The 23,578-nt window shown below is 55.0% G+C and overlaps 1 protein-coding gene across 2 annotated transcripts in view; it reads right to left on the bottom strand.

Annotated features, from left to right (window-relative positions):
* Nucleotides 1-11,335, bottom strand: part of MSI1 (musashi RNA binding protein 1) — a gene marked incomplete at its 5' end in the record, with an annotated part of 30,041 nt that extends 18,706 nt beyond the window's left edge. For both annotated transcript variants that reach the window (XM_083803395.1, XM_083803396.1), the window contains 6 exons: nt 4,134-4,226; nt 5,801-5,842; nt 10,516-10,600; nt 10,715-10,796; nt 10,953-10,993; nt 11,277-11,335. In XM_083803395.1, the coding sequence (XP_083659521.1) occupies nt 4,134-4,226; nt 5,801-5,842; nt 10,516-10,600; nt 10,715-10,796; nt 10,953-10,993; nt 11,277-11,335 (402 nt within the window). The remainder of the gene's footprint in view (nt 1-4,133; nt 4,227-5,800; nt 5,843-10,515; nt 10,601-10,714; nt 10,797-10,952; nt 10,994-11,276) is intronic.
* Between the last annotated feature and the right edge of the window lie 12,243 nt (nt 11,336-23,578).

Raw genomic sequence — 23,578 nt, 5'->3', positions numbered from 1 at the left:
CAAGCTCCCGAGGCATCCTCATACATGTTCAGCAAGACAGAGAACTAGCTATGCCTGAGGTGCTGGGTACAAGATATCTTTCTCCTCTCTTCCTGTTTCAGGTTTCAGTGAGGGTGGTAGCCTGAATCTAGAGAGGATATTGAAATACTTCCTTGTGAAGCCTCAAGATCTCCAACACTCCACCTTAGGCCGAGACACTTGGCTACCCGTACTGTGAATGTAATTCTTTCCTGGACTTCTATCCTAAAGTTGAAAAAATTCTTCTCTTTAGAAAGCATGTGCATGGTCTCATCTTGCATCTCAGGAACACTTGAGTTTTGGAGCCAGAAGTATTTCCTAGAGATCCCACTATGTTCAGTGCCCTAGCAGCTGCACCTGACAAACCAAAGCTGGCTTGAGAGCACTTCTCAGTCACTCTTACTGTACTAAAACAAACAAACAAAAAGAAAACCACTTCATATTTTTCCTCATGAAAACATCAGCCCATATTTTTCATTTACAGTTTTTGAAGAGGAAAAAAAAAAAAAAAAGAAAGCTGTCCTTTGAACCAGAGAAACTCTCACACTGTATTTGGGATCCTCTTTGAAGCTTCACTTTTTTTCCCCTGTCAAAACCACGCATTTCAATATGAAGAATGGGGGTGCCATCCTCTCCATTTCTTCCTGTAACCCTAAGTAAAGCTCAGGGATTTCCTTCTCACACGTTTTCATTTTTCTTTTGTCACTTCCATTTTACGAGGCTCAGAGAAGGTTTTGGACTCAGCAAGGAAAGAAAACAAAACAAAAATAGGACAATAAGCAGAAATGACAAAATGGAAAGTCAGACTCAGTGATCTTGTTTTCTGAAATGGGAAACCGTTTCACTTCGAGCCCAACCAAACTTCCATTTTTTTCTTCCCAGCTAATGAACACACAAAGCTCCAAGTGTTGCTCTGATCTGAGACACACCAACACCAGCTACCTTGGTAGACTCGTGAACTGCAGTACACAAATTTGGATGACAATGTTACAATAATCCAGTACACAAATTTGGATGACAATGTTACAATAATCGTATTTGACCCTGTCTGTACTGCAGGCCATAGCATTTCCTCTCCTAATTCCTACAGCACGTACATGCTTTCTGGCTGGACTAGAGCGTGCTTTTCAAACAGCATCTCTCCCGATTTAAAGGCTTCAAGTGGTGGCATACCTACCCCACGCTTAGGCTTGCAGCCTCAGGGCTACCTAGAAGAAAACCTCCATGCAAAGCCGCGCAGCTGCCCGTGCGCCCTTGCCCTCTGAAGCGGGGGATGGCCTCTCACCGAAGCTGAGATCCAAACTGAGCCTGCCTTTGGATTCACAGAGGTTGACTAAAGAGCACAGCCAGGAGCCTGGTAGCTTGATACTGAGCAATCAGGACAGCGTGACTTGTGCTCCCCTCTCCTTCCTCTCTAGGATCTAACCGTGGCTGTTCCCACGGCTTCCTGAACAGGCAGCAGGAAAGAAGAATGATTTTGGTCCCTGCCAAATCCGGGTAAAACTAGCTGCTCAGCAGAAGGGGGCACAGAGACAAGGCCACTTCCTTGGAGGGCGCGTCCCCCACGAAGAGCATCCTTAACAATTCTTTTCCAGCCAATAATCCCATTCCGACTCCAGAAGACGTACTGTCCCAAGTGACTTGGGCAGCATTTCTGTTTACACAACAGAGGCTTTCCACCATGAGGCTCACCTGACTGAAGCTTCGCCTCTCGCTTAAAGATGCCATAAATTAAGGAGATGGAAGACCACAAAATCAGGTGCCAAGCGTACCTCTGAAGAAGGGATCCTAGGAAACCTCTGAAATCTAGGAGGCCCCGAGTATCATAACAAAGAGCCTGTGTACCAAAGTCATGCTCTCCGTAAGAATGACTCACATCTGAAATTGTGGGCAACGGGCTTTTCTTAGCCCTAGAAACCACAGAAGCACATTCAGAGCTCAGAACCCCAGCGCTGATGGCCACAGAGGCTTTCCTCTGCAATGTGCGCTCCCACCGATCCCCCGGTCAGCCACACGGAGCTACCAACTGCAGGGAATTTCTCAGGGAACAGTTTTCCTGGCCTTCGATGAATTATTTGAGGCTTGGCCTGGAAGATGGTTAAAGGCCAGGGAGCATGCTTCGCGTTAGAGCTCTGAGGAGTCTCTGCTAAGCTGAAACGGCCCGATGAGTCAGAAAACAGCCCCAAAACCAGAGAATCAACGTGACCAGCCTTGACCTCTCCCCATGGAAACTCCCGAGAGCCGAGAGGCCAGCTGCATCGACCTAACGCAGGCTTTGAGCACCGGATGTCGGCCGGGATGCTGGTTCTTGGGCAATGAATGCACTGAGCTGTGCAGAACTCTCCCTTCTGCCCAGTCCTAAGAAAACAATCTGACACAACCACTCCTTGCCGGTCTCCTGGTGCAAGGTCACCGTCCAACACAAGACCGTTAAACAAGAGGAATATAACAGGATAACACTCCAAAAGAACTGGAAAGTACTTCTCAAACTGGAGCAACAAGATCGTAACTGCTTGTAAACCGAGTACTACATGACATGCTTCTGCTTCACATTAACAAGGGTACAGTTCAGGTTAAAAGGGGATTACACCCAAGGCATTTCAGCTTCCTATTGAACCCATCCAGCAGTCGAAGCACAGAAACACATGCTGCTGACAACCTTCAGACACAGACACATGGACAACAGCACCTTTAGTGGAGCTCTTCAGTGACACCATGTGAAAGCTCCCAGGGACAAAACAGAGTTTGCTTATTTCCAACAGAAAATAAAAACCACACAGAGCTTATGACTCAGACACGAGGATTTGTGATGACTTTTGCCATTATCACTCTCTTAGGGCTAAACAGAAACAGAAAGAAGTCTCGTCTTGCAGTCATGACAGCACCCCAGGCACACACAGATTTGACTTTTGAAACCGAGCAGAGGTACTCAACAAGCACTCGTTCCAAATTTTCTGCCCGAAAGCTCCAATGATCTGGCAAAACTGATTTCAAAGCTCCCCTTCTTTTCACCTGCTAACGTTCCTTAAAGTAGCATCGCCCTTGTGCATCATCCTTCAGAAGAAAACGAATACTAAAGCCTCCATATCCCTCACACTCTTCACAGCTCCTGTGGTACTTCGTTCCACACCCAGGATGCCAGCAGCAACATCCTGGCCAGATTATCACCCAGCAAACCGCGCTCTGCCACCCTGGCCAGGTGGGAAGACCCCAACAGCTACTGTTCCCAACTCTTCCTGCCCCAAACAGCTAAGAAGCGCACAACACCACTGAGCAACAGTGAACTAGACACAGTGCCCTGCCTCAGAAGCGACCGCATTCAGTATTTGGCTACAATGATCTCCACCAGTTCCTAACTTCATTAAAATTAGATCCTTCAGTCTAATACTGTTGCTCCTGAGGAGGCTCACAGCCTCCTGATGCAGCCAAAAGGCCAAGACTGAGCCTCCTCCATCCTCCGGCTCCGTTGCGACCAGCGATTTGCACACCTGGCTGTCACGGAGCAGGGGCACAAACAACTTCAATCCACAGAAGCCTACTCTCCCCCGAGCCACCAGCCGGCACAGAAGACCCAGGCCAACACGAGGGACAGCCAACATGCCAGATTTTCTCCCAACATCCAAAAACAACATCAGCACCTGCCCAAGACTCAGCAGGAGAACTTTCGGGACCAAAAGGCTTACATTTAATAAAGGATTACAGAAATATCAATCACAAGGCTTGGAATTAGAAACAGGCCAAAAACCACGCGTTTGATGCTGCAGCAGCCCTGTTAAGAGTGTTTACACTCCTTCCTTCAGCGTTTGAACGAACTGGAAGTCTGTGGGACCAAAATGCTCAACGGGCCTCTCGATAGGGAAAAACGGAAAACCATTTCCCATAGCCCAGGTCCCAGTGACTCCAGAAACAAGCACAAGCTCTTTGTTTCAAACCAACACAGGGCTAAGTCCGCTACGAAGACATTACAGCTACCCAACCTCTGTAACTGACCTTCGATTTACTTAACCCCATACAAAAGCCTCGCAGGCTCCTAATCCCGCCTCCAAAAAAGTTCAGAAAACTCCCATTCGCCCCAGAAGGAACAGCTTTGATCCAATGCCACTCGAGAGACTTACCTTCCCGAACTGCTCAAAGTACTGCTTCACATCCTCCACAGTAGTGTTCACTGACAGACCACCCACAAATATCTTCTTCGTTCGGGTCACCATCTGGAAAAGGGAAGGACAGGAATTCACCAAATAAACTGAGAGCAAAGCGGAGAACGGGGCTCAAAAGGCCACGAGCCCACCCTCTGCTGCCAGCAAGCGGCTGCCCCTTCGCGGCAGCCAAGCTCCAGCCCCCCCGCAGCACCCTCGGCGCGGTCCCACAGCATCTCCCTGCAGGCACACACCAGCTCACCGACACCTCCTCCTCGGACAGCAGGCTCCAGCCTTCGCCGAGCCGCTGCCGCTCCCGCGGTGCCCCCAGACCCCGAGGAGCGGGGCGTTGCTTCCCCAGCCTTCCCCCGGAGAAGTCTGCTCTGCTTCCCCCGGGCCGGGGCCAGCACACGCAGGCTCCCCGGGCTTTGCCATCCTGTCTCGCAAACCGCACAGCATCCAGTCTCGCACGGAGTAAGGCCCATCGTGCACCCGCTCCCCTCTCACTTAAAAGGAGCCCGGATGAGTCCCAGTTAGATCCCGTTTTGCCTTTGCCAGGAGAAAAAGACCCCTCTGCCACTTCTCACTCGTGCCACTGGGACAAGGGAAGAAGCGAACTGCCCTGAGAGGGGCCACTGCTGCCAGGCGGAGGCACGCTGACGTCCTTTGAACCGGCTCTCCAGCTGCATCCTCCCCTCCGCTGCCTGGCTACACCCCTGCTCTCAGAGGAACACATGGTCCTAATTACCCCAAGGAGCATGGGGCTAATCCGCAGCAATTCCCTGCCTTGGAGAGCAGCCCGTTCTAACACTAAAGCACCTTCTGTCACCAAACTGCTTAATGGAATTAACCCAATTCCTACCATGTGCTTCCTGGCTCCAGTTACTCGGGGTACCTGCTCACCGATTGTTCTCAGGGCCTGACCCCCTTACTTCCCTCCCAGCACCAGCCTCCTCTTCCCTCTGCGCTTCCCTCCAGCTCCTCCTCCCGTCACAGCACTTGGAATCAAGATAACGAACTTTAAAACTCCCACCCAAGAGCAAACCTGACGGGACACCCAAAGCCCAAGAGCAGTCTCCAGCCTGCTGTTGGCTCCTCGGTTCAAAGTCTGGCTGCACACCTGGACAGAGCCCCTGCAACTGCTCACTTCAACGCCAGAGCCTCTTGCAGCTAAGGTCCGACACCTTCTACCTTTGCCTGTGCCAAAGCACACAAGGGCATTCCACAAAACGAAATCCTTTAAATCCTCTACCCCGTCCCTGCCACACACTTGCTCACACACAGATGTGCGCGCACACACACACGCACACCCTTCTCTCCTCGTGTATCACAGCACGGAGCTGTTCTGTGTCTCCTGCAGCTTCAGGACACTGCCTGCAGCCTCAGAAGGCCGAGGCTCCCCCTGCGCAGAGCGCATCTCAGCGCTTCCAACCTTTGCACCCTAAAGTACAACCAAGGGGCCTGCTGGTTCCTCCAGCACCACAACCCCCCAGCACTGCACTGCCGGCTCAGACCATGCCCCACACGAGTCCTGAGCAAACCCCAGGGAGCGACTCCGCCACAGGCGCTGGCAGCCTCGCGCAGGGGACAGAACCTCACCACCACGACCCGCCCCTTCGAGGGCCGAGGGCCGCCGCAGTACCTACCTTGGGCTGTGCTCGGCGGGGGAACGCTACCTTCGGGTCGATCTGAAAGAGACGTTGGAAAGGAGAGGTGAGCACGCTTTTGTTGCCTCTTTACAAACGCAGGATTTCCTCCGTGCGCACGGCCGTCTCCGCCCACGTGGCGCACCTTGCTACAAGCCCAGAGCATCTACCTGAGGAGCACAAAACGAAGCAGGCCGCAGACACCTTCCCCCGCTCGGTAAGGTACAGTCCACGGAGACTACAAGTCCCAGCATGCAGCGGTCCGGCTCGGGCTGAGCGCCGGCCGGGCGGCACCCAGAGCCCATCACGTGCCGGGATTAACGGGCTCGGCTGCACCCTCCCGCCCGGCCTGCCCCCGGGTGCCCTGCATCGCCGGCGTCGCGCTAAAAGTGCTTCCTTTTGCCTTTTTGCTCTCCCTTCCACTCTACCTCCCAGCACAGAGCTCACCTGGTTAGTAACAGGACGGAAAAGAGGCGGCGCGCGAGAAGCCAAACACATTTCACCCCGCAACAGAGGGCGAGGCAACAAAAGAGCCGCCAGGAGGGTACAGAATAAACCCAGGAGCCCGAAGCCTCCCGCGACAGACGCGCAGGGGCTGTGGCCGCGGGGCAGCGTGCCGCCCCTCTCCCGCGGGCTGCAGCGCACACAATGAAGCCGTGCCTCCCCTCGGCGCGCTGAGCCCTCCTTTGTGCCTGCTCAGCCGCCGCACGGACCTGCCGCCACCCAGGTGCCGTGCGTCCTGCTGGGGTCAGCGCGGCCGAGCGCTGCGTCGGCCTCCCACCGCCACCACAAAGCCGGGGCAACGCGAACGCAGCCGCGCGCCCAGCGCCCACGGAGCCCGCGCTCCTCCTCTGCCTCCACCTCTTTCTTTATCGCCTATTTTTTACAGCAACTCCGGTGAAGTTACATCACGGCGGGGATGATCCGGACCTACAAATCAGCTTAAGGAGACCCGCGGTACAGGCAGGGCTGGCTCGTCCCCGCGCTTGGCCGGGTGTGCAGCTGGGAGGGCAGCCCAGAGCATCGTCCCACCAGCCCAAAAGGAAGCTGTGCTTCTCGACCGCCTCCCGCTGCTTTGTTCAGCCTTACAGCCTGGCCGCCCTCCCGTCCCGCGCCCTTTCACTTGTCACGCAGCCCCGGAGCTCGGCCTCCCCGGGCCCTTCCACCAGCTCCTCTCCCTGCCTTCCCCACCTCCGTCCTGACTCACGGCCTGCAACATAAATAAACTCGGCACCTAAGCAAACAGAGGCAACAGCGAAGAGCACAAATAAACTCAAAAATAAACCTCCCTCCCCAGGCTGCGAGCAGGCGGATCAGAGGACCCTCTGGGTGCCTCTCTGGGGTATCTGAGCCGTGCCCCCTCTCCCCACACACACACACGCACGCCCTGCCGCTTCCTGGCCAGCGCAGGCACCCACGGCGAATTTTGAGGACAGGGGGACGGCAGGAGAGCAGGAGGTTGATGGCAGATAATAAGCAAAAACAATAATCTACTGTCTTTTACTTCTCAGCCAGTGTCATTCAGCTCCTGCCAAGAAGATGCTTTCATACTCAGCAATGCTAAGCTCGGCCTCATTTTCTCATTACCCTGAGTGTGAGCAACTGGGCAGAGATAACGCGTCCTCCTGGCTGGAGGGAGCAGGCAGGCGCTGCACGAATTCTTCTGCACAAGCAGCTATTGTTGCAGGTAGAGGGGGGCCCGGGCGAGCGGCTGAAGGGGCAGCCCTGGGAACACGCGGAGGAGAGCGAGTTCGGTGCCGGCCTCAAGTTACTAAAAGTGGACTGCTCCTCGGTGGCAGGAGGCTTTCTAATTAAAGCAAAAGCACCGGTACCTTTTTCCCCCTCGTTTCTGGTGTTAAAACAAACAGCCCCAGAGGAGTTGTGTTTCAGTGTCACCCGCTGACGTCACGGATCCTTTTTACAAACCTAGATAGAAATCTGCTGAGAGTAAGAGCATTCAGAACTGCTCCGATCGTATCCAAAAAAAAAAAAAAAAGAAACAAAAAAACCCTGTATCAGGCTACGGCAAGTGGAAGTCGACCGAGCACAAACCGCTTTCACTTCACCCCACGAGGCTGTAGGGACGAGGAATCCCCCTGATGTGGGGCACCTGCCGGTGCAGGTGCACGGGGGGCTCCTCAGTAACGCTCTCCATGCCAGCAGCTACCATCCTGCACCTCCTGCGCAAACCTGGCTGGCATCGGTGCCCCAAAGCAGGGCCAGGGCAGGGCAGGACCCACAAAACCTGACGGCTGGGTTCGTTCCTTCATCGCGTCTCTACGGCTGCCCTCCCTCCATCAGCCGGCGCTGCCCCCAGAGCCACGCTCTCCACCACAAAAGACAAACCCAGCAAAAAGTCAGGAACGGCAACAAAGAAACGAGCGAGTGACCCAGCACCACCAAGCCTGCGCTTCCCCCAGACAGAAAGAAGAAGCTCAAGGCAGAGGCCAGCTGCAGCTTTACAAAGTCACGCAAATCTTTTACCTTGAGACTGCCAAGCCAATTCTCATATCAAGCATTTCCATAAATAACCCCGTGGGCTGCAGCTATCTAGCTTACAAACAAAGAAAAGTCTCAAAAGCACAAGCTTTCCCCGGAGAATCAGGCCAACCGTGCTCGTTAGGGTAGGAAGAATTGGAAAACAATGAAGCAACAAGTTGGGCAGACACCGTCGATCAAGTGTTGTTTACCAGGAGACACCAAGCCTCGAGAGAAGGCTGCCCTTTCAGGACACCGGGCCTTTTCCTCCAAAGTTTCTCAAAACCCTAAATTAGGATTCAGATGAGTTTGTGTCGTTTAACCCGTGACTCACAGCAGTTTCAGCTCAGCAGGGAAAAGGCGCATGGAGGCTCCACGCAGCACCGCAGGACCAACCTCTCACCTGGCAATTACCGGGCAAAATACCCCAGAACACCTGACCCGGCTGAAAGCCAACCAGCGTTAAAAACCAAAAAGGACGGGGAAGGGGATCAAAGTTCCTAACAAAGGACGGACCCTGGCGAAACAGCCCCCACGCTCTCTGCCGCGCCGGCAGGGCGAGCGGAGCAGATGCGGCCGGGAATTTCAATGGCCGGCTGGTCCCCACGCGCCCTCTGCCATGAGGCCGTCTGTTCCTGCAGCACCCACCCACCCCTTCCCTTCCCTTCTTTTCCCTTCCCTTCTTCTCCCTTCCCTGCCCTCGTGGGCCACGGAGCAGCGTTGCGGAGGCAGCGGTGGTTCAGAGAAGAATGGAGACCCAGGATTTCACCTCGCTCCCGGCCCCAAGCACCGTCAGGATCGCTGCCACCCACCGCTTGCCTTTCCAAGAGGGGTCCACGCCAGCCCGCGGGCTGCTGACGGGACTGGCTGATCAGACACCGTGTTTACACAGGCAAGCAAAACAGAAAGAGGGGGAAAAAAAAAAAAAAGAAAAACCTGGGTCCTCCTCAAAATACTTTGTCATAACCCTGCCCCAGAGCAAAACTCCCCTTACATCCCTCCCAAAGGAGGAGGTTTGGGGTCCTGGGGACCCAGGCCCGGCCAGGAAGGCTGGGAGAGGTTTAACCCCGAGCTCCCAGGGGGAGGAAGGACCTGTGCACATCAAAGGGAGCGATCCAGGCGGTTAAACAGGAACAGACACAGATCTCGCTGCAACTCGCGCCGTAAACCCGCAGAAAGGGGGTCTTGCTCTCCCGCCCCCTCCGTTCTGCCGAGATAAAGGCGAGGATGCCCGAGCCACGCGCTGGAAATAAAGTTGTGCGTTTGGACTCCTCGGCCGCCCGTGCCCGGAACAGGAACGTCGTCGCCCTTCGCCATGTCAGCCCCTCGCAGCCCCTGCCGCTCCCCAGCCCTACCCTCACCTTCACCCCTGGGGCAGCAACGCGGAAAAGGAATCCAGGGGAAGGGAAGTCACCAAAACTGCAGAGCAGGGACCTCCCACTCAGACACCTCACCCCCACCCCCCCAAAACCGAGCCCGCACATCTCCCGAGCGCCACAGATTTGCAAGGCAGGACCGGGTACCACCCGCCTCCGGCCCTGGGAGCCGCCGAAATCTCCCCGCGAGCCCTCCCGGGGGGCTCTCAAGCAGAGAGCCGGAGCCACGGCCGCCGCTCCGAGAGGCCGCCGGTGGCCCACATGGGCGGGCGCTGGCCACGCTCGGAGACAATAAAGTCCTGAACCTCCGCGACCGTTACCAAAACTTCGCCTGGGGAAAGCCGTGGGGCGCGAGGACCGAAGGCTCCGTGCCGAGGGGCAAGCACAGGCCGCCGCGGCCACAGGAAGCGGGGCCTCGGAGGCTGCGAGGAGGGAGCAGCGCCGGGGGCACGGCACCCCCGGGGAGCACGAGGGGCGGCTCCCCCTCTCCCCGGGCACCCGCACGGCCGTCCCCCGGCGCGAATCCTCGCCCCCAGCCGCGCTCAGGTGTCCCGGCGTGGCAGGGGGCCGCGGTGGCTGCGCGGAGGGGCCTTGCGATCGGCGGGCAGGAGGACGACCGCCGCCGGGATCCGCGGATCGATGCCCGGACATTGGGTCAGCGGTCAATAGCGAGCCCGGAGCTGGGGCAGCAGCTACGCTACCAGCTGATAAGTGAGGTGGAGAAGGGGCCGATCAATCTTTATCAGTAATCAATAGTTTACAACCTCTAACTGGAAATCAAACACCGCAATCGATGGCTGCTCCGAGCACAGCCGAGCTCCGCCGGCAAATGCACCCCTGAGATGAGAGAAGTCATCTCACCGTCTTGGAGTCCAGTTCATGTCTGGATTGGGCCAGAACCTTGTCGACGCCAGCCTGGTCCATGAACGTGACGAACCCGAAGCCCCTGAGCCCCGCAGCCCGGGCAGGAGAGGGGATGCGGAGAGAAGAGAGAAAGTTGGTTAAAGTGGCGGCCGGGCCGCGGCGGGGGCGAAGGGAGGAGCGGGCCCGGCCTCCTCACCTGGATCTCTTTGTCAGCGGGTCCCGCATCACCAGGCACTCCTTCACCTCGCCGAACTGGCTGAAGTACTCCCGCAAACCCTCTGCAAGCACAGCGCCCACCGTGGGTGTCCCGGCGCGGCCCCGCCGCCGCCGCCACCCTCCCGCCCCCCGGATCCCCGGACCCCAACCCCGGCCCCGCCGCCCCCCCCGGCCCCCGCCGGGCACCGGCGGCAGGTGCGGGGCCGCCGGGCGCTCACCTTGCGTGGTCTGCCAGCTCAGGCCCCCGATGAACATTTTGCTGCGGGAGGAACGGGGACAGCCGTGAGCGGGGCCGCGCCGGGGGGCCGCCGAGCCCCGCGGGGGTGGCGGCGGCGGCGGGGCCGGGCGGGGAGGGGAGGGCGCGGATCGGCCATGTTGGCACCGCCGCCGCCGCCGCCGCGCCTGCCCGGCCCGGCCCGGCCCGGGGGGAGGAGGCGGCCGCGATCGGCACCGGGTCCGGGAGCTGGGGGGGGGGTTAAAGGGGGGGGGGGGGGGTTAAAGCGGGGTGTGGGGGGGGGCGGCAGCGGCCGCCGCGCCGGTACCAGGGGTCGTGCGGGGAGTCCGGGGAGGCGAGGCCGGGCTGGCTGCCGTCTGTCTCCATTCGGACCTCTTCTCCCTGCGAGGAGCGGCGCCGCACTCCCGGGGCAGATGAGCGCTGGAAAAGGGGCCGGACGGACAGGCCATGCTGCCCCCTCCCCCGACCCCTCTCCGCCGGGCGGGGAGGGAGCGAGGGAGGAGGGCCCGGCGGGCACAACCTGCCCGGCTCCTCCCACCCCCGCCGGGCTCCGCACGCATAAAACCCGCCGGCGGCGCCGGGGCCGAGCACCGGGAGCCGCGCCCGCAGCGCACCGGGGGGAGCGGGGCGGCCCCGAGCGGCCCCCGGCCCCGCTTTGTCCCCGCCACCTGCGGCGGGGCCCCGGACAAAGGCCGCGGGGCTGCCCCGGGGCGAGGACGCGGCCGGACCGGGCTGCTCGGAGCCCCCCGGGCGGGCAGCGGGCGGGATAAAGCCGGGCCCGGGCTGCCGCGCTGGGACCCCCCCCGGGGGGCGGCGGCCGCCCTCGGGTCTCCCAGCGGGGCTGCGGGCACCGGGCAGCCCCCGCGGCCCCTTCCCGGGACCCCGCGGGCGGCGGGGTGGGGGCAGTGCCCAGCCGCTGCCGCTGCCTGGAAAGGACCCGCTGGCAGCACCGAAGCAGGGGCACGCAGACCCCGGCCCGCGCCCTCCTCGGCCCCCCGTGGGCGGCGGCACGGCGGCCCCCAAGTCGCCCGGCAGATCCCTCGCTCCTGCGAACGACCAGGCTCGTGCCGAGCCTCTCGCCGCTGGCTCGGGTTCGTCCCCACGCTGGTGGCTTCGAGAGCAGGTCCGTGCGCTTTCGGCTCGGCTCTTGGGCAACCCGGCCTGGGTGGCTAGGGGAGCTCGGCGAGGAGCAAGTGAAACACTGGTTGTCACCCGCAAGTCTACAGCGAGGCGAGCTGGAGCCTCTGTGCTGGTTGCACAGGGCATCGCCCAGAGACAGGGCACGTGCTGGCATCTGTGGCACATCGGAGCACAGCAGCACACAAAACCTCTGCTGGTTGGTGCTGTGAGTCTGTCTCAGAACAGAGGGGTATCGCAGGGTCTCAGGCTGTGGGCTTCTAGCAAGGGCCACGATGCTGCCAAATATTCTCCACGCACATCTCCAGCTCCTCTCCCTCCAGCACGTGCCTTCCCTGTACCTTCCATTACTGCCCCACACAATGCACCAAACGGCTCTCAGGTCAGCACCTGCCTCAGCTGACCTTTCTTCCACGATCACTTCATGTGCCAACACAGCTCGTCTCCCTCCTGGACAGGAGCCAGGACGCCTTGCTTTAGTAACACCACCTAGTAGCATCTTTCATAACCTGGGCTCATCCCAGAGCCCCTGGTGCAACCAGGAGTTAAATACATCCCCTCTGTTAGCTCTCCAAACCCCCATTCACCCACTCGACTTCGACACTAGGTCGGTGACACTGTCCCATCTCCTGGCCCTGTACCTGGGCGCAGCAACACGCTCACAAAAAGAGGCTTGGCAGCCACCCCTAGGGACCGAGCTGTGCAGCATCCCAGTCGTGGCCACAGAGCAGCCCCGGCTCCCACCGGCCCAGGCTGAGCTGCTTCCGCAATAACCCACTCATTCCACAGGGCTGAAATCACCGTGCTGGGTGGAGGTGCCTCGAGAGGCAGCTGGGCTGCTGCGGAAGAGAAACAGAAACAACACACTGAGGTGGCACCACGGCTGGCAGCAGCGGTGCTGAGGCAGCATCTCTGCCATCTCCCCTTGTACATCCCCCCGAAAATGGGCTATAGCTGGGCCACCAGAGAGCCACCGCCGCTGCCTGCCATGCTGCCCAAAGCCACTGCTGCTGCGCTGCCTCCTGGCACCTGCTCTGATTTGGATGGCAAATACTCCAAATGGGGAGCTAATGTTTTGCAAGTCACCTAGCACAGCTTTCATGCTCCATTGATCGCCCAACTTAGGCAGAGTAGTAATGCTAATTAAACACAAGAAAGGGAAAAAAAAATAAAAGAAACAAGAGATCAGTGTTAGGCATGCTAAGAAACAGGAGATCAGTGTTGGGCATGCAAAAGGACAACACCCCTTTGTTTACTACCAGTGCATTGTTTTTAAATTTTAAATGCGTATTATCTACAAGACAGATAAAGTAAAGCAGTCTGAGAGACACAGCATTAAAACGCTTCATCATATATATTTGTTGCATTATGCTTCTTCTTTCAGTCTCTTCTTCACCGAAATAACATTGGAGAAGGGAGAACGGGATCAATGTGAGTTAACATCTGTGAACACAAGAGGAAAAAGCATGAGTCTTCAGGAGGGGTTGGATGGAGGCTGTGGTTGGACTTGCATCACCAGGGAAGATGGTACGCTGCACCACGTAACTTATTCCAAGGCCCTTTCCAAAACATACATGCAATACTTCGTATTTCCACCTTAGGACCCCAAAGCGCTTTGGTAGCATCAATGCATTTCTCTCTCTAACACGCAAGACAGCAAGTCCTGAAAAAATCTGTTGATTAGTGACAGTAGGAAGCTTTCCTCCCGGAGAAGTAAATATATAAAACATTCCAGACCTTATGATTGGAAAGATGATCTCCAAATATAAAATAATGCAGCATTGTGTTCCTGGGGCTGCAGACAGACAGCTGTAGTGCCTCTGTGGCTGCTGCTGAGAGGTTGCCAAACACCAGCGAGATTAACAAAACTGCTCAGTTTTCTTGCTGCTATTCAGTGTCTCGTGTGTGGTAGAGTGACACTATCAAAATCATGTCCACTTCCTGCTGAGGACGATGATTGGCAAAGCTCTGCCCAGCACCAGTGGCAGACACTGGAGTTATTCATGGAAAGAGGGAGGCTCCAAAACGTGGAGGTTAGGGGAGGGGCAGGGCAGCGGCGGCCTCTTTTACTCCATCATACACGGCTTAAGGAGAGATCGAGTCCTGGAGACCTGTCTCTGTCCAGGAGCCAGGAGCTTTTGGCAGTCAGGTACTTTGAGAAGTTTTGTTTTTCATTTCGCTTGGACAGTTAATAAACAAACTTGAATTGGAATCCAAATCATTTTTGTAATATTTGCGTTACGATGCTGAACAAGCAAACCTGGAAGACATTAGCTGCAGCCCCGCCTGGGGGCAACGCCAGGCTGGCAGCACCTTCCTGCAGAGCTCCTGTGCTGCGGAGTGATGCTGGCCCTCTGGAAAGGCTGATGGCAAAACTGCCCCGTGCACGGGCAGCCACCGCGTCTGCCTCAGAGGGAACCGGCTTGGGGCAAGAGTCAGGCGTGTTCACGGAGAACTACTTAGAGAACTCCAAGTATTTCGGCTCCATTCGCGTTGGGGGAAGGACACATGCAGCAAGAGGCAGAGAGGAATGGCTAAAGGCACCAAGGATTTCTTGGCTGTCTAAGAAACCTCACTGAGCAAGAAAATAAGATACATGGTGCAGAACAACAAACAGCAAGGTGGGAAAGAACAGAGGAGAGGAACAGGGCTGCACGCAAGACAAAAGAGAGAAGTATATGCGTGGGTGAATAAAGGGAAGTATGAAGAGTAAATAAACACAACAGGGATTACTGGAAGAAAGGAGGGAGGGAGAAGAGAGGGGAGACCACCCCAATTACCACAATACAGTAAGAAGGATTGGAGCTTCAGACACTTGAACTTCATCTGCACGGAAGGGAAAATAAAACATAATTTGGCTCTCTCAGAGAGAGAAGAAAGTGAACGAGAGAGCTTGTAACACAGTGAATAGGGATGCAGCATACAACAGCAAAAGAGGAGAGGTCTCTGAAGGACAGCAGGACACTGCAGGCTTCCACTTGCTGTCCTGGAAACGATGGGCACGGGAAAAATCAGAGCCCTTCCTGCTGCTTCCTTCTCCACAAGCCCCAACAACCCCTCCGTGGTGACTGCTTTACACGGCCCTGTCTGCAGCGAGGGAGGAAGCACCGGCTGACTGTTCAGCCACCAGCCGCGGAGCTGCCCCGCTGACCAGGCGCGGGTGCCAGCTCTCCGCAGCACGGAGGGCTCTCCTCCCCGAAGGTGGGCTGCAAACATCTCCACTTCCCATCAATCTTCTCTCAACGCAGCACTCCAAAAGTTACGTAGGAAGTGACAGAAAACAACAGCAAGTTTGAAAAGCAAAGGTTTTCTCCTCAAACATGCCCTGAGCATCACCATCCCTCCCTCCCAGCTCTCAGTTACGAGCTGTCGCTGACTTTCATCAGTCTCTGCTTTCTGCTCCGTCCTTGCTCCGACCTAACCCCTGCCCGGCCCTCCCTCCAGCACCCTGAGCAGAGGGGACCTTCCCAGAGCACCAGCCCGCTCCTACCAGGCTCTTCCCCACCCAGGAGCAGAGCACTGCCTCTGCTCTTCCCTTCCTCGCAGGAATTTCGGAGCTTCCCATGGGGTGGTGACAGGGAGGGACCCATCTCTCCACTCAGAGGAAGGAGAGGAGGATGCGTGCAAAAGAAATCCACCAGATCTGTTAGACTGCTGTGAAGAGACGTTGATTAAACTGTTCCTTGTGCTCGCTGGGGAAAGGACGATCAGCTCACAACACGGAAGGAGACAAAGGTCTCAGGTATCCTGACAAACCTACAACTATAAGGATGGCTGAAGATGGAAGAGGTCAACCAGGAAGGCTGCGGAAGCCCCATCCATGAGCATTTTTAAGGACAAATTAAGCAAACATCAGTTTGGCGATGAGGTTATATTTTGTTATGGATATATTTTATTATTTTGTTATACTAATCTGCTTATTGCAGAGAGGTGACATCTTGGCATTGCTTCTAATCCTCAGTTTCGGAGGAAGAACAAGGAGAAATTTAGAGGATGTGGTCTGCAGGCACGTGTCGGGCAAGGCACAGTACGGCATGGGGCTGGGCTGCATCAAACACCACCGGGGCTGCAGGGAAGGTCTGGGATCAGGCTGGATAAAACGGCATTAACAGAAAAAGGTCTGGGTCAAGTCTAAGAGCACCAGCCAGTGCAAGGGCTGCCAGGTATCTCAGACAAAACGGGCTTCTGCATTAACATAAAGAAAGCGTTGAAGTTCTGTACTAAAGCAAAACCCCATGTCCCAGTGAAAAACCACCCCGGAGAGCTTTTCCAGCGCCTCCCCAGCGGCAGAGCTGGCACCCTGCAGCCCAGCCTGCAGAGCAGCTCCTCGGGCAGGGCCCAGCAATGCTGCGTGATCGGTCCCTCTGTGCATCCTCTGCAGGTCTGCCACACGCGTGAATTATTTATCGGGGGCTGAAGTCAGCACCATGGCAAGGACCTCTAAGATCTGCCTTAGAGACAGCAGAGTCCAGGGGAACAGGGGAGCGCTGAGGGGAAGGACGGCTGGATCCTCCACTGAGCTGCTCGCAGGAGGCAGAAAACCTGGCTGCTGGCACTGCCCCAGAGCAGCACCAGAAGAAAAAGGCATTTACAGGAGCAAGCGGAGAACTTCTGGCTCAACGCAGGAGCAGGAGCTGAGCAAGCAGAAGCTGTTTCTCCATCCCCGCTCTTTCAGGACATAATCAATTTCCTGCTTCTGCTCTAACACTCGCGCTGGCTTTTAACTCTCCCATTTCTTCAAGACTTATTTTCTAATCTAAGCTGACGGGACCTTTGCTCCACAAATCCCAACAGCACTTCCCAGAAGACATCTTTATAGCATTCTGGTACTACGGTGGCGTAAAGCAACTGGAACTACGCTGTTGAAACTTAACAGCGCAAAATTTAGAAGGTTTACAGATTATTTGGGGAACGAACAGAAAAGAGCTTCTTTAAAATCCCAGGTATGTGCTGGAGCTCCCGAGGCAGGAAAGGTTCAGACCAAGGCAAGTGTACGGGACAGAAATACACCCTGTAAATCTCCTTAAGCAGCTCAGCCTGTCCTGGTTCCTCAAGGTTTTGCCAAGGTATTTTGTTTGCACTTGCCACATGACTCGCATCAGGCATCGCAGCCTAATCAAGACGGACACCAGTGTCTTCCCGGGCAAAGCTCCCATCCTCAGACTGCAGGAGCAGCTTAGCTGCTTTGTGTGCGTAATTCCTGCCCGAGCCGCCTTCCTGCTGAACCGGGCAGGGAGGCACAAGGGAGACCGCAAGGGTCCGGCTGCACTTGTCCTCTCTGGTCGCCCTCCTACTTGCCACAGAATATTCAACGAGGACCTCACTGAGCGAGGCACGAAGTGCCCCAGCGGGTGCTGTACGGAGGGGAACTCCTGTCTTTCCATAGCAGCACGCCCAGAACAGATGCTCCGGGGCCAGGAGCGGTATCCTCGGGTTTTATCTGCCCCCCAGGGCACACCGTCTTCACTCAGGCTTACGGGCTGCTGATCCTTTCAGGCGAGAGAACGTGAAACGAGGGGACTGTTGCTAGAGACTCCAGTCACAGCAACCTACACCAGCTTTTAAATATGTTTAGAGCTGAAGGAGGCTCAAAAGCTGCCCCTTGGTCTCGGGACACAGCGATTCCCCCTGCCCGCAGACCAGCGAGCTGACCTCTAACCGAAGACAAGCCCCGGTTCCGCACCGCTCATAACCTAGTGGGAAATATTTTGCTCCTGCCGCTACTTGTCTGTTCTTGCCCTTGTATCTTCTGCTCAATTTTCACAGCCTTTAAGCATTTATCTTTTCACGCCTTTGCCTGCTCTGGATTTCCCTCAAGGCTGATTTTGCTACATTCGGGTCCTTATGCCATTTTCTTTTTTTTGCTCCAGACAGCCCTCTCCCACCCACCTCACACCCAGGCGATCCACGAGCTGAAGCAACCCGAGGCACCGACCCCTCTCCCACCCGGAGCAGATCCCACCACTGCACCCCTCGGAGCTCCCAGCCGGCTGGTGGCCGACCCCACAGCCGCTCGGGACCAGCTCCCTCCAAAGCAGCTGCCCGGGACATTCCTCAGCACAAAGCTGGGACGTGGGCAACGTGGAGACACTGCCAAAACCGGGGGGTGAGCGGAGCAGTGGGAAACCTCTCTCACGGTGGAGGTGCACAACAGGTATCGGAACCCTTCCTTTACCAGAAATAGGAATGAAACCGTAACCTCTGCCATTCCGAGTCTGTCAGACACACCTATCAAAACGGGGAACACCACTATCAAATCTTAAAGCTCCTAGAAAAAAAAATCTAATTATATGTTTTAAATTTAATATTTAATTCCATCTACCTGCCACGTTGCAGACTGATCAGCGAACTGATTCTGCTCTCACGTTTGAACGAACGACTGGGGCAGCTCTGGAGACTCCAGAGGAGGGGAATCTCACGAGTTCCACTGGAAATAGTAGGATCATAGTCAGGCTTATGAAATCCTGACTCACCAGACTTGTAATCTGATTACATGGGTGTTTTTGGAAGCCCTGTTCAGTGTGTCCCGTCCTGCTCCAGCATTTCCCCTCTGGAGATCACCAAGTTTGCTGCTTCAGACACCCTGGGGATTTGGAAGCTGCCCACTTGCGATGGATGGAAACAGTGAGGCAATAAGGCCCAGTCTTTCAGAAGTTCCCGTCGTTTTTGAGCATTTGAGTCAAAAAGCTGGAGATGCAGTAAACATTCTTGGCAAACAGGACTAGGTAGAGAGCAGGACGTTCAGATAATCCTTACCTTCTGCGTTTTCAGCCGCAGCAGCACCCTGTCCCCTGCTCTGCAGCACTCAGCTGGACACCAAGAAAGCTAGTACAAATACTTTCCTGTTGTCGCATTCCTGTTACAACTTATAAAACATACTTGAAGCAAATCACATTTTGGAGGGTGAACCTAAAAAAAGCCTCTCTGGTGTCTGAAGAAAGCTGGGGACAGAAGAGACATTTGCTGGGAAAGCAGCTCCGGAGCCAAGCAAATTTTTGAAGTGGGAAAGCTCCTCTTACAAACTCCTGCTAGTCAGACAGAATGTGCTCAAGTTTGTTGGTCATTCTGGAGCCCTGCAAGCAATGTAATGTCTGGTAAATTCATTCCCAGATGCTGGGGGAACGAGGGGTTGTGGGAGGAGAATCAAGATGGGGAGAGATTTACTGCAGAACAGAGAAAAGGCAAATCGATGAAAGTTTGTTCAGCCTTACCTCCTTTTTTTTTTTTTCTTTTTTTCTTTTTTTTTTTTTAAGCGAGGCTGCAATAGGAGAAATTTGGGGATTTTTTGCTTGTGTTCCTTTAAGGGCAGGAATGCTGGAAACAGAGGTATTTGATACCTTTGCTGCTAATTACAGTGCAAGCTCCCAGTGTCCTGACAATGCCCTTGTCCCTGACCTGGAGGGGCCTCACTGTCTCAGGGTCAGCTGTAATTTAGTTTTAGGTCAGCCCAGGGACTCTCCTGCCAAACTAACTGCACTTTGTTTTGAAGTTGAAACCATTTACTAGCAAGGAAGGGTCTGAGACCATCAAACTCGTTTCACTAACGAGAAACAGCAACCCAGCAGAGCCCCCGAGACGAGGGTCAGCGCCGAACACAAGGAGAGCTCGGCTGCGTCGCTAAGGAAGGCGTTGTTCCGCCCGCCGAGCCACACGAGCCTGAGCTGAGCTCTTCCGTTCCCTTCAATTAAGCGTGTTTATTACAAAACCATCGAGGGACCAACTAGGCTGTGCCAGTCCCCGAGCAGGCACCGCGGCATTGTCAGCCCCCCACCTCCGAGAGTTTACGACACAGTAGCTGCACGTAGTGGGAGGATCGAGGAAGAGAACTGCTCTCAGTACAGCTCGGGAGGTGTTGGTGCCGCTCCTACCTCTTCTCGCAGATTAACTAGGTGATTTGGGGCAAGAAATTCCATTTCTCTGCTTGCAAGCTGGGATTTTTCGTCCCTACCTCAAGATCTGCTTCGAGCTTTTCAGAGAGAACATGCTGCAGAAAATAACCTGAAAATACTTTTTAACTTCCTCTGAATAGTCAGCTCTCTCTAACTCCCAGGGAAAGAAGTACTTTTTTCAAATCAACAGATTTGGATCCCATCTTCTTCCCCCTCACCATATTCACGGACAGAGATTATGCTGTCAGAACACTGCATAACGCTGCCTGAAAGTAACTTGTCGCCTGAAGAGCTGTTCTCTACAATTTGTGGGTGAGTCTGAGAGCCCGGTGCATTTCACCTGTTTTCAGTCCCCACTCTTTTGCATTTACGTGGGCATAGAACTGGGTTTGCCAAAGAAAACCTACCCAGAGCACAAACCCGTGCACATCGCTATGACAAGAGGTCAACTTCCACTTACGAGAGAAAAGCTGGATGAAAAAAGTGCCGATTTACTAAAAAGTAAATGAACATTCAGCGTCCATATCACGAAAACATGAAGGAGACGCAAGCAGAGAACAAAACGCCCTTTGGGACCACCCAAACATCTCCAGTTCCAGATGCTGGCTGTAGCTGGGGTTGGTGATGAGACGTGAGACCACAGCCACAGAGAGGCACAGGACTGCCGGGGGATGTTCGGACAGCGACGCTCAAGCCTTTCTCTGATAAAACTTGACTACAAGCCTGCAGCACACCCTGATGTGAGTTAATGCTTGTTCGCTGCCACGCTTGACAGCTGCAAAGCATTGTAGTAGAAAGAATTACCAGTCCTACAGACTTTGAGATGAGCTCAAAACGCAGTGCCCCAGTCGTTAAACACCACAGGTCCCTCACCGCACATAAACCCCAGCTCTGCTCTCACCATTGGCTCCTCTGTAAATAGCAACACAGCTTCCGAGAGCTCGTCTAAATTGCCAGAGCTCTTTGCGGGACAGGTCCCGGCTCCCCAAGAGACCTCTTCTTCGTGACTCCCTGACAAAGCCACGATTTTCAGGAGCGATGCAACTGCCGTGTACCAGAACAGGGCTCTGGAGCAGAGCAGATAGCTTTCTTGGCAGCTGGCCCACCGTGCTGGAGCTCGCTCTCAGGAGAGATTAGAGGGAGTAAAAACCTCATTGCCTTCAGAGCAAAGCACTCAACCTGCTTCTACCAGAGATTTCTCACAAGAGGAAAAAAAAAATCCAAGTGTCTCTACAAATAGGAGACTGCAGGAACAGAGAAAAGATAGCCCAGTTAGTGTCATTTGTATGGCTCCGTGAGCAGCTCGGGTAACACCGCCAGCAGCAAAGGACAGGTAGAAGCTCCGAGCGGTGTTTTACACTGGAAAGATCCCTAACAGCAGGACAGAGAAATGTCTCCCTACATAAAATCACCCAAAAAACAGGTCTGTGATTGCAAAGCGTACGTGTTTTTTGTTTTTAAACTGATGAATAGTGAGAATTATATTTTATCTCTCAGGCAACCTTATCCAAGCCTCCCCCCACCTTTTTTTATTATTATTTTTTAAGGTATGGTGGAAGATGGAAATTACACTCAGGTTCCCAGGTAGTGCGATTCATAGAGTGAGGCTGCTGAAAGTGGAAGGAGAAACTACTCAGCCTCTGTGAGCTTTCAGTGCCCTTTCGCTCCAGGTGTCACCCCGTCACACCCCCGTAACCCCTACAGCAGAGAAGGAAGGCAAGAGTTTCCACCGGTGCCGAGAAGGCTGAACCCCACCTAAAGACAAGGCAGCTTTCCGTCCCCACAGGGAGGACTGCGCGCACACGAGCTGTTCCCCAAGGGCACAGAGGAGTCCCAAGGCTGGAGCTCCTGCGTGGCAGGGCACGCTGCTGGCTCTCCCAGCGGGATCCCAGGCATGGGGCCGCGATCGCCACGTCCCACCCCATTGACCACGGGGAGGTCATCTCCTGCCCTCTGCTCCACCGCCGCCACGGCAGGGCTCTGCGAGGTGGAGCAGGGAGCTCCGGCCTGGGAACTGGGGAGCAGCAAGGAGGGAGAGGATGCTGGAGTGGAAGTGATTTGAATTAGAACAAACTGGCTGCTGAATAGAAGCTTTTATTCCAGCATGGAGAAGGCTTTGTTAGTCAAGCACATGTGATGCACAAAAGCCTCCACTTGAATTCATTGAGTTTTAATTGGTTCTCAGGTGGGGGAGGAGATGGGTGTTAGGAATTAGGGATTCCTTAAAGAGGCAATATCATTAAATCTTAACGCCTCTTCCCTCTCACCCCACACCCCCAGCCTCGGCTTAGGAGTCTGGCCTCATTCAATTGTCTTACGTTAGAGAATCAGAAAAACCCAGGGAGAGAAAGGGTGGGAGGGGGAGTCACTAATAAAGCCTAACGGGAGATCAATGAACGAGGAGGGTGAGGGGCAGGACGGAGGCTGCAAAAAGAAAGAGGCTGGCTGGGAGAGGAGGGAGGTCACCCACAGGCAGGGAAGGCAGGAGAACCTCAAAGGGATGAGGGAAAGAGAATGATGCCATTCGAGTCAGGGCTTTCTTTTCTTGCCGCATTCCTTCTTTTATTGAACACTTACAACTTCCCTTGGAGATCCTCTATCTCGGCTCTGTCAGCCTGTGCTCCGAAATAACACAGTCACTCCCCACGAGGAAGGAAGAAAATCCCGGGACGGGCACGGGGCTGCGCGCGGGGAGCGACGGCGGCAGGAGAAACCTGTTTGGAAGGACCTCGCGAGAGCGGCCGCTTGTTTTGCCAGACAGCACGTTTCAGACACAAGTTTTGTTACTAGGAGCCTGCTGCAGACGTAGCTCAATCAAGGTCCTTGTGAGTGAAAGAAAAAGGGAGTAATCGGGAGCTAAGGAGATTTCACAGGCAGCGTTGCAGGAGGCACGGCACGCTGCCTGCTTCATGAAAGAGAGCCCAGGTACCTGCGAGCCAGCTGGCTGCCACGGGCTGATGGGGGACACATCTCAAACGTGTAACAATTTCCATCAGTCCTGTACATCACGGGAGAATTCATTAACACCGTTTTACCTATTACATTTGGAATTTATAGATGTGAGTGAATGACATACCAAAAATACTGCCAGCAAACACTAACCCTACCACATTTTCTCGTGGAGTTCCAAACAGGAGAATGCTACATCTATATTTAAATCGGACAACTTCTGCAGCAGATATTCTATGCAGGAAGCACTGCCTACTGGTTCGCTCTAATTCTTGATCACAAAATTAAACTGCAGTCTCCAGCTGTAGACTTAGCCTTGGCACTAATCTCCTCCAAGGCAAGGGCACTGCAACTAATTACTGTATGGACTTAAACAGGAGGACTCAGACTTCTGTTCGAGGACAGTGCTGGATGCTGAAAGCAGCATTCCCGTGGTGGTGTCTCTTTAGGAGACTGTCTGATCAGAGTCTGTTGTGAAACGTGAAGGAAACACAAGATTGCCCGCTGCCCCAGCTGCGGGACGGGGTACTTCTCACATACACGTGGGTTATTCACGCATTTCAGGGCATGGGGAAACAAGATCAGTGAATTCCTCTATTGAAAGAGGAAGAGAATCCAATTTTCTAAACTCCCT

This window comes from Anser anser (assembly GCF_964211835.1).
Source record: "Anser anser genome assembly, chromosome: 18".
In the NCBI taxonomy this organism is placed as follows: domain Eukaryota; kingdom Metazoa; phylum Chordata; class Aves; order Anseriformes; family Anatidae; genus Anser; species Anser anser.
Note: the sequence above shows the minus strand (reverse complement) of the source record. Positions and strands in the feature narration are given on the sequence as shown.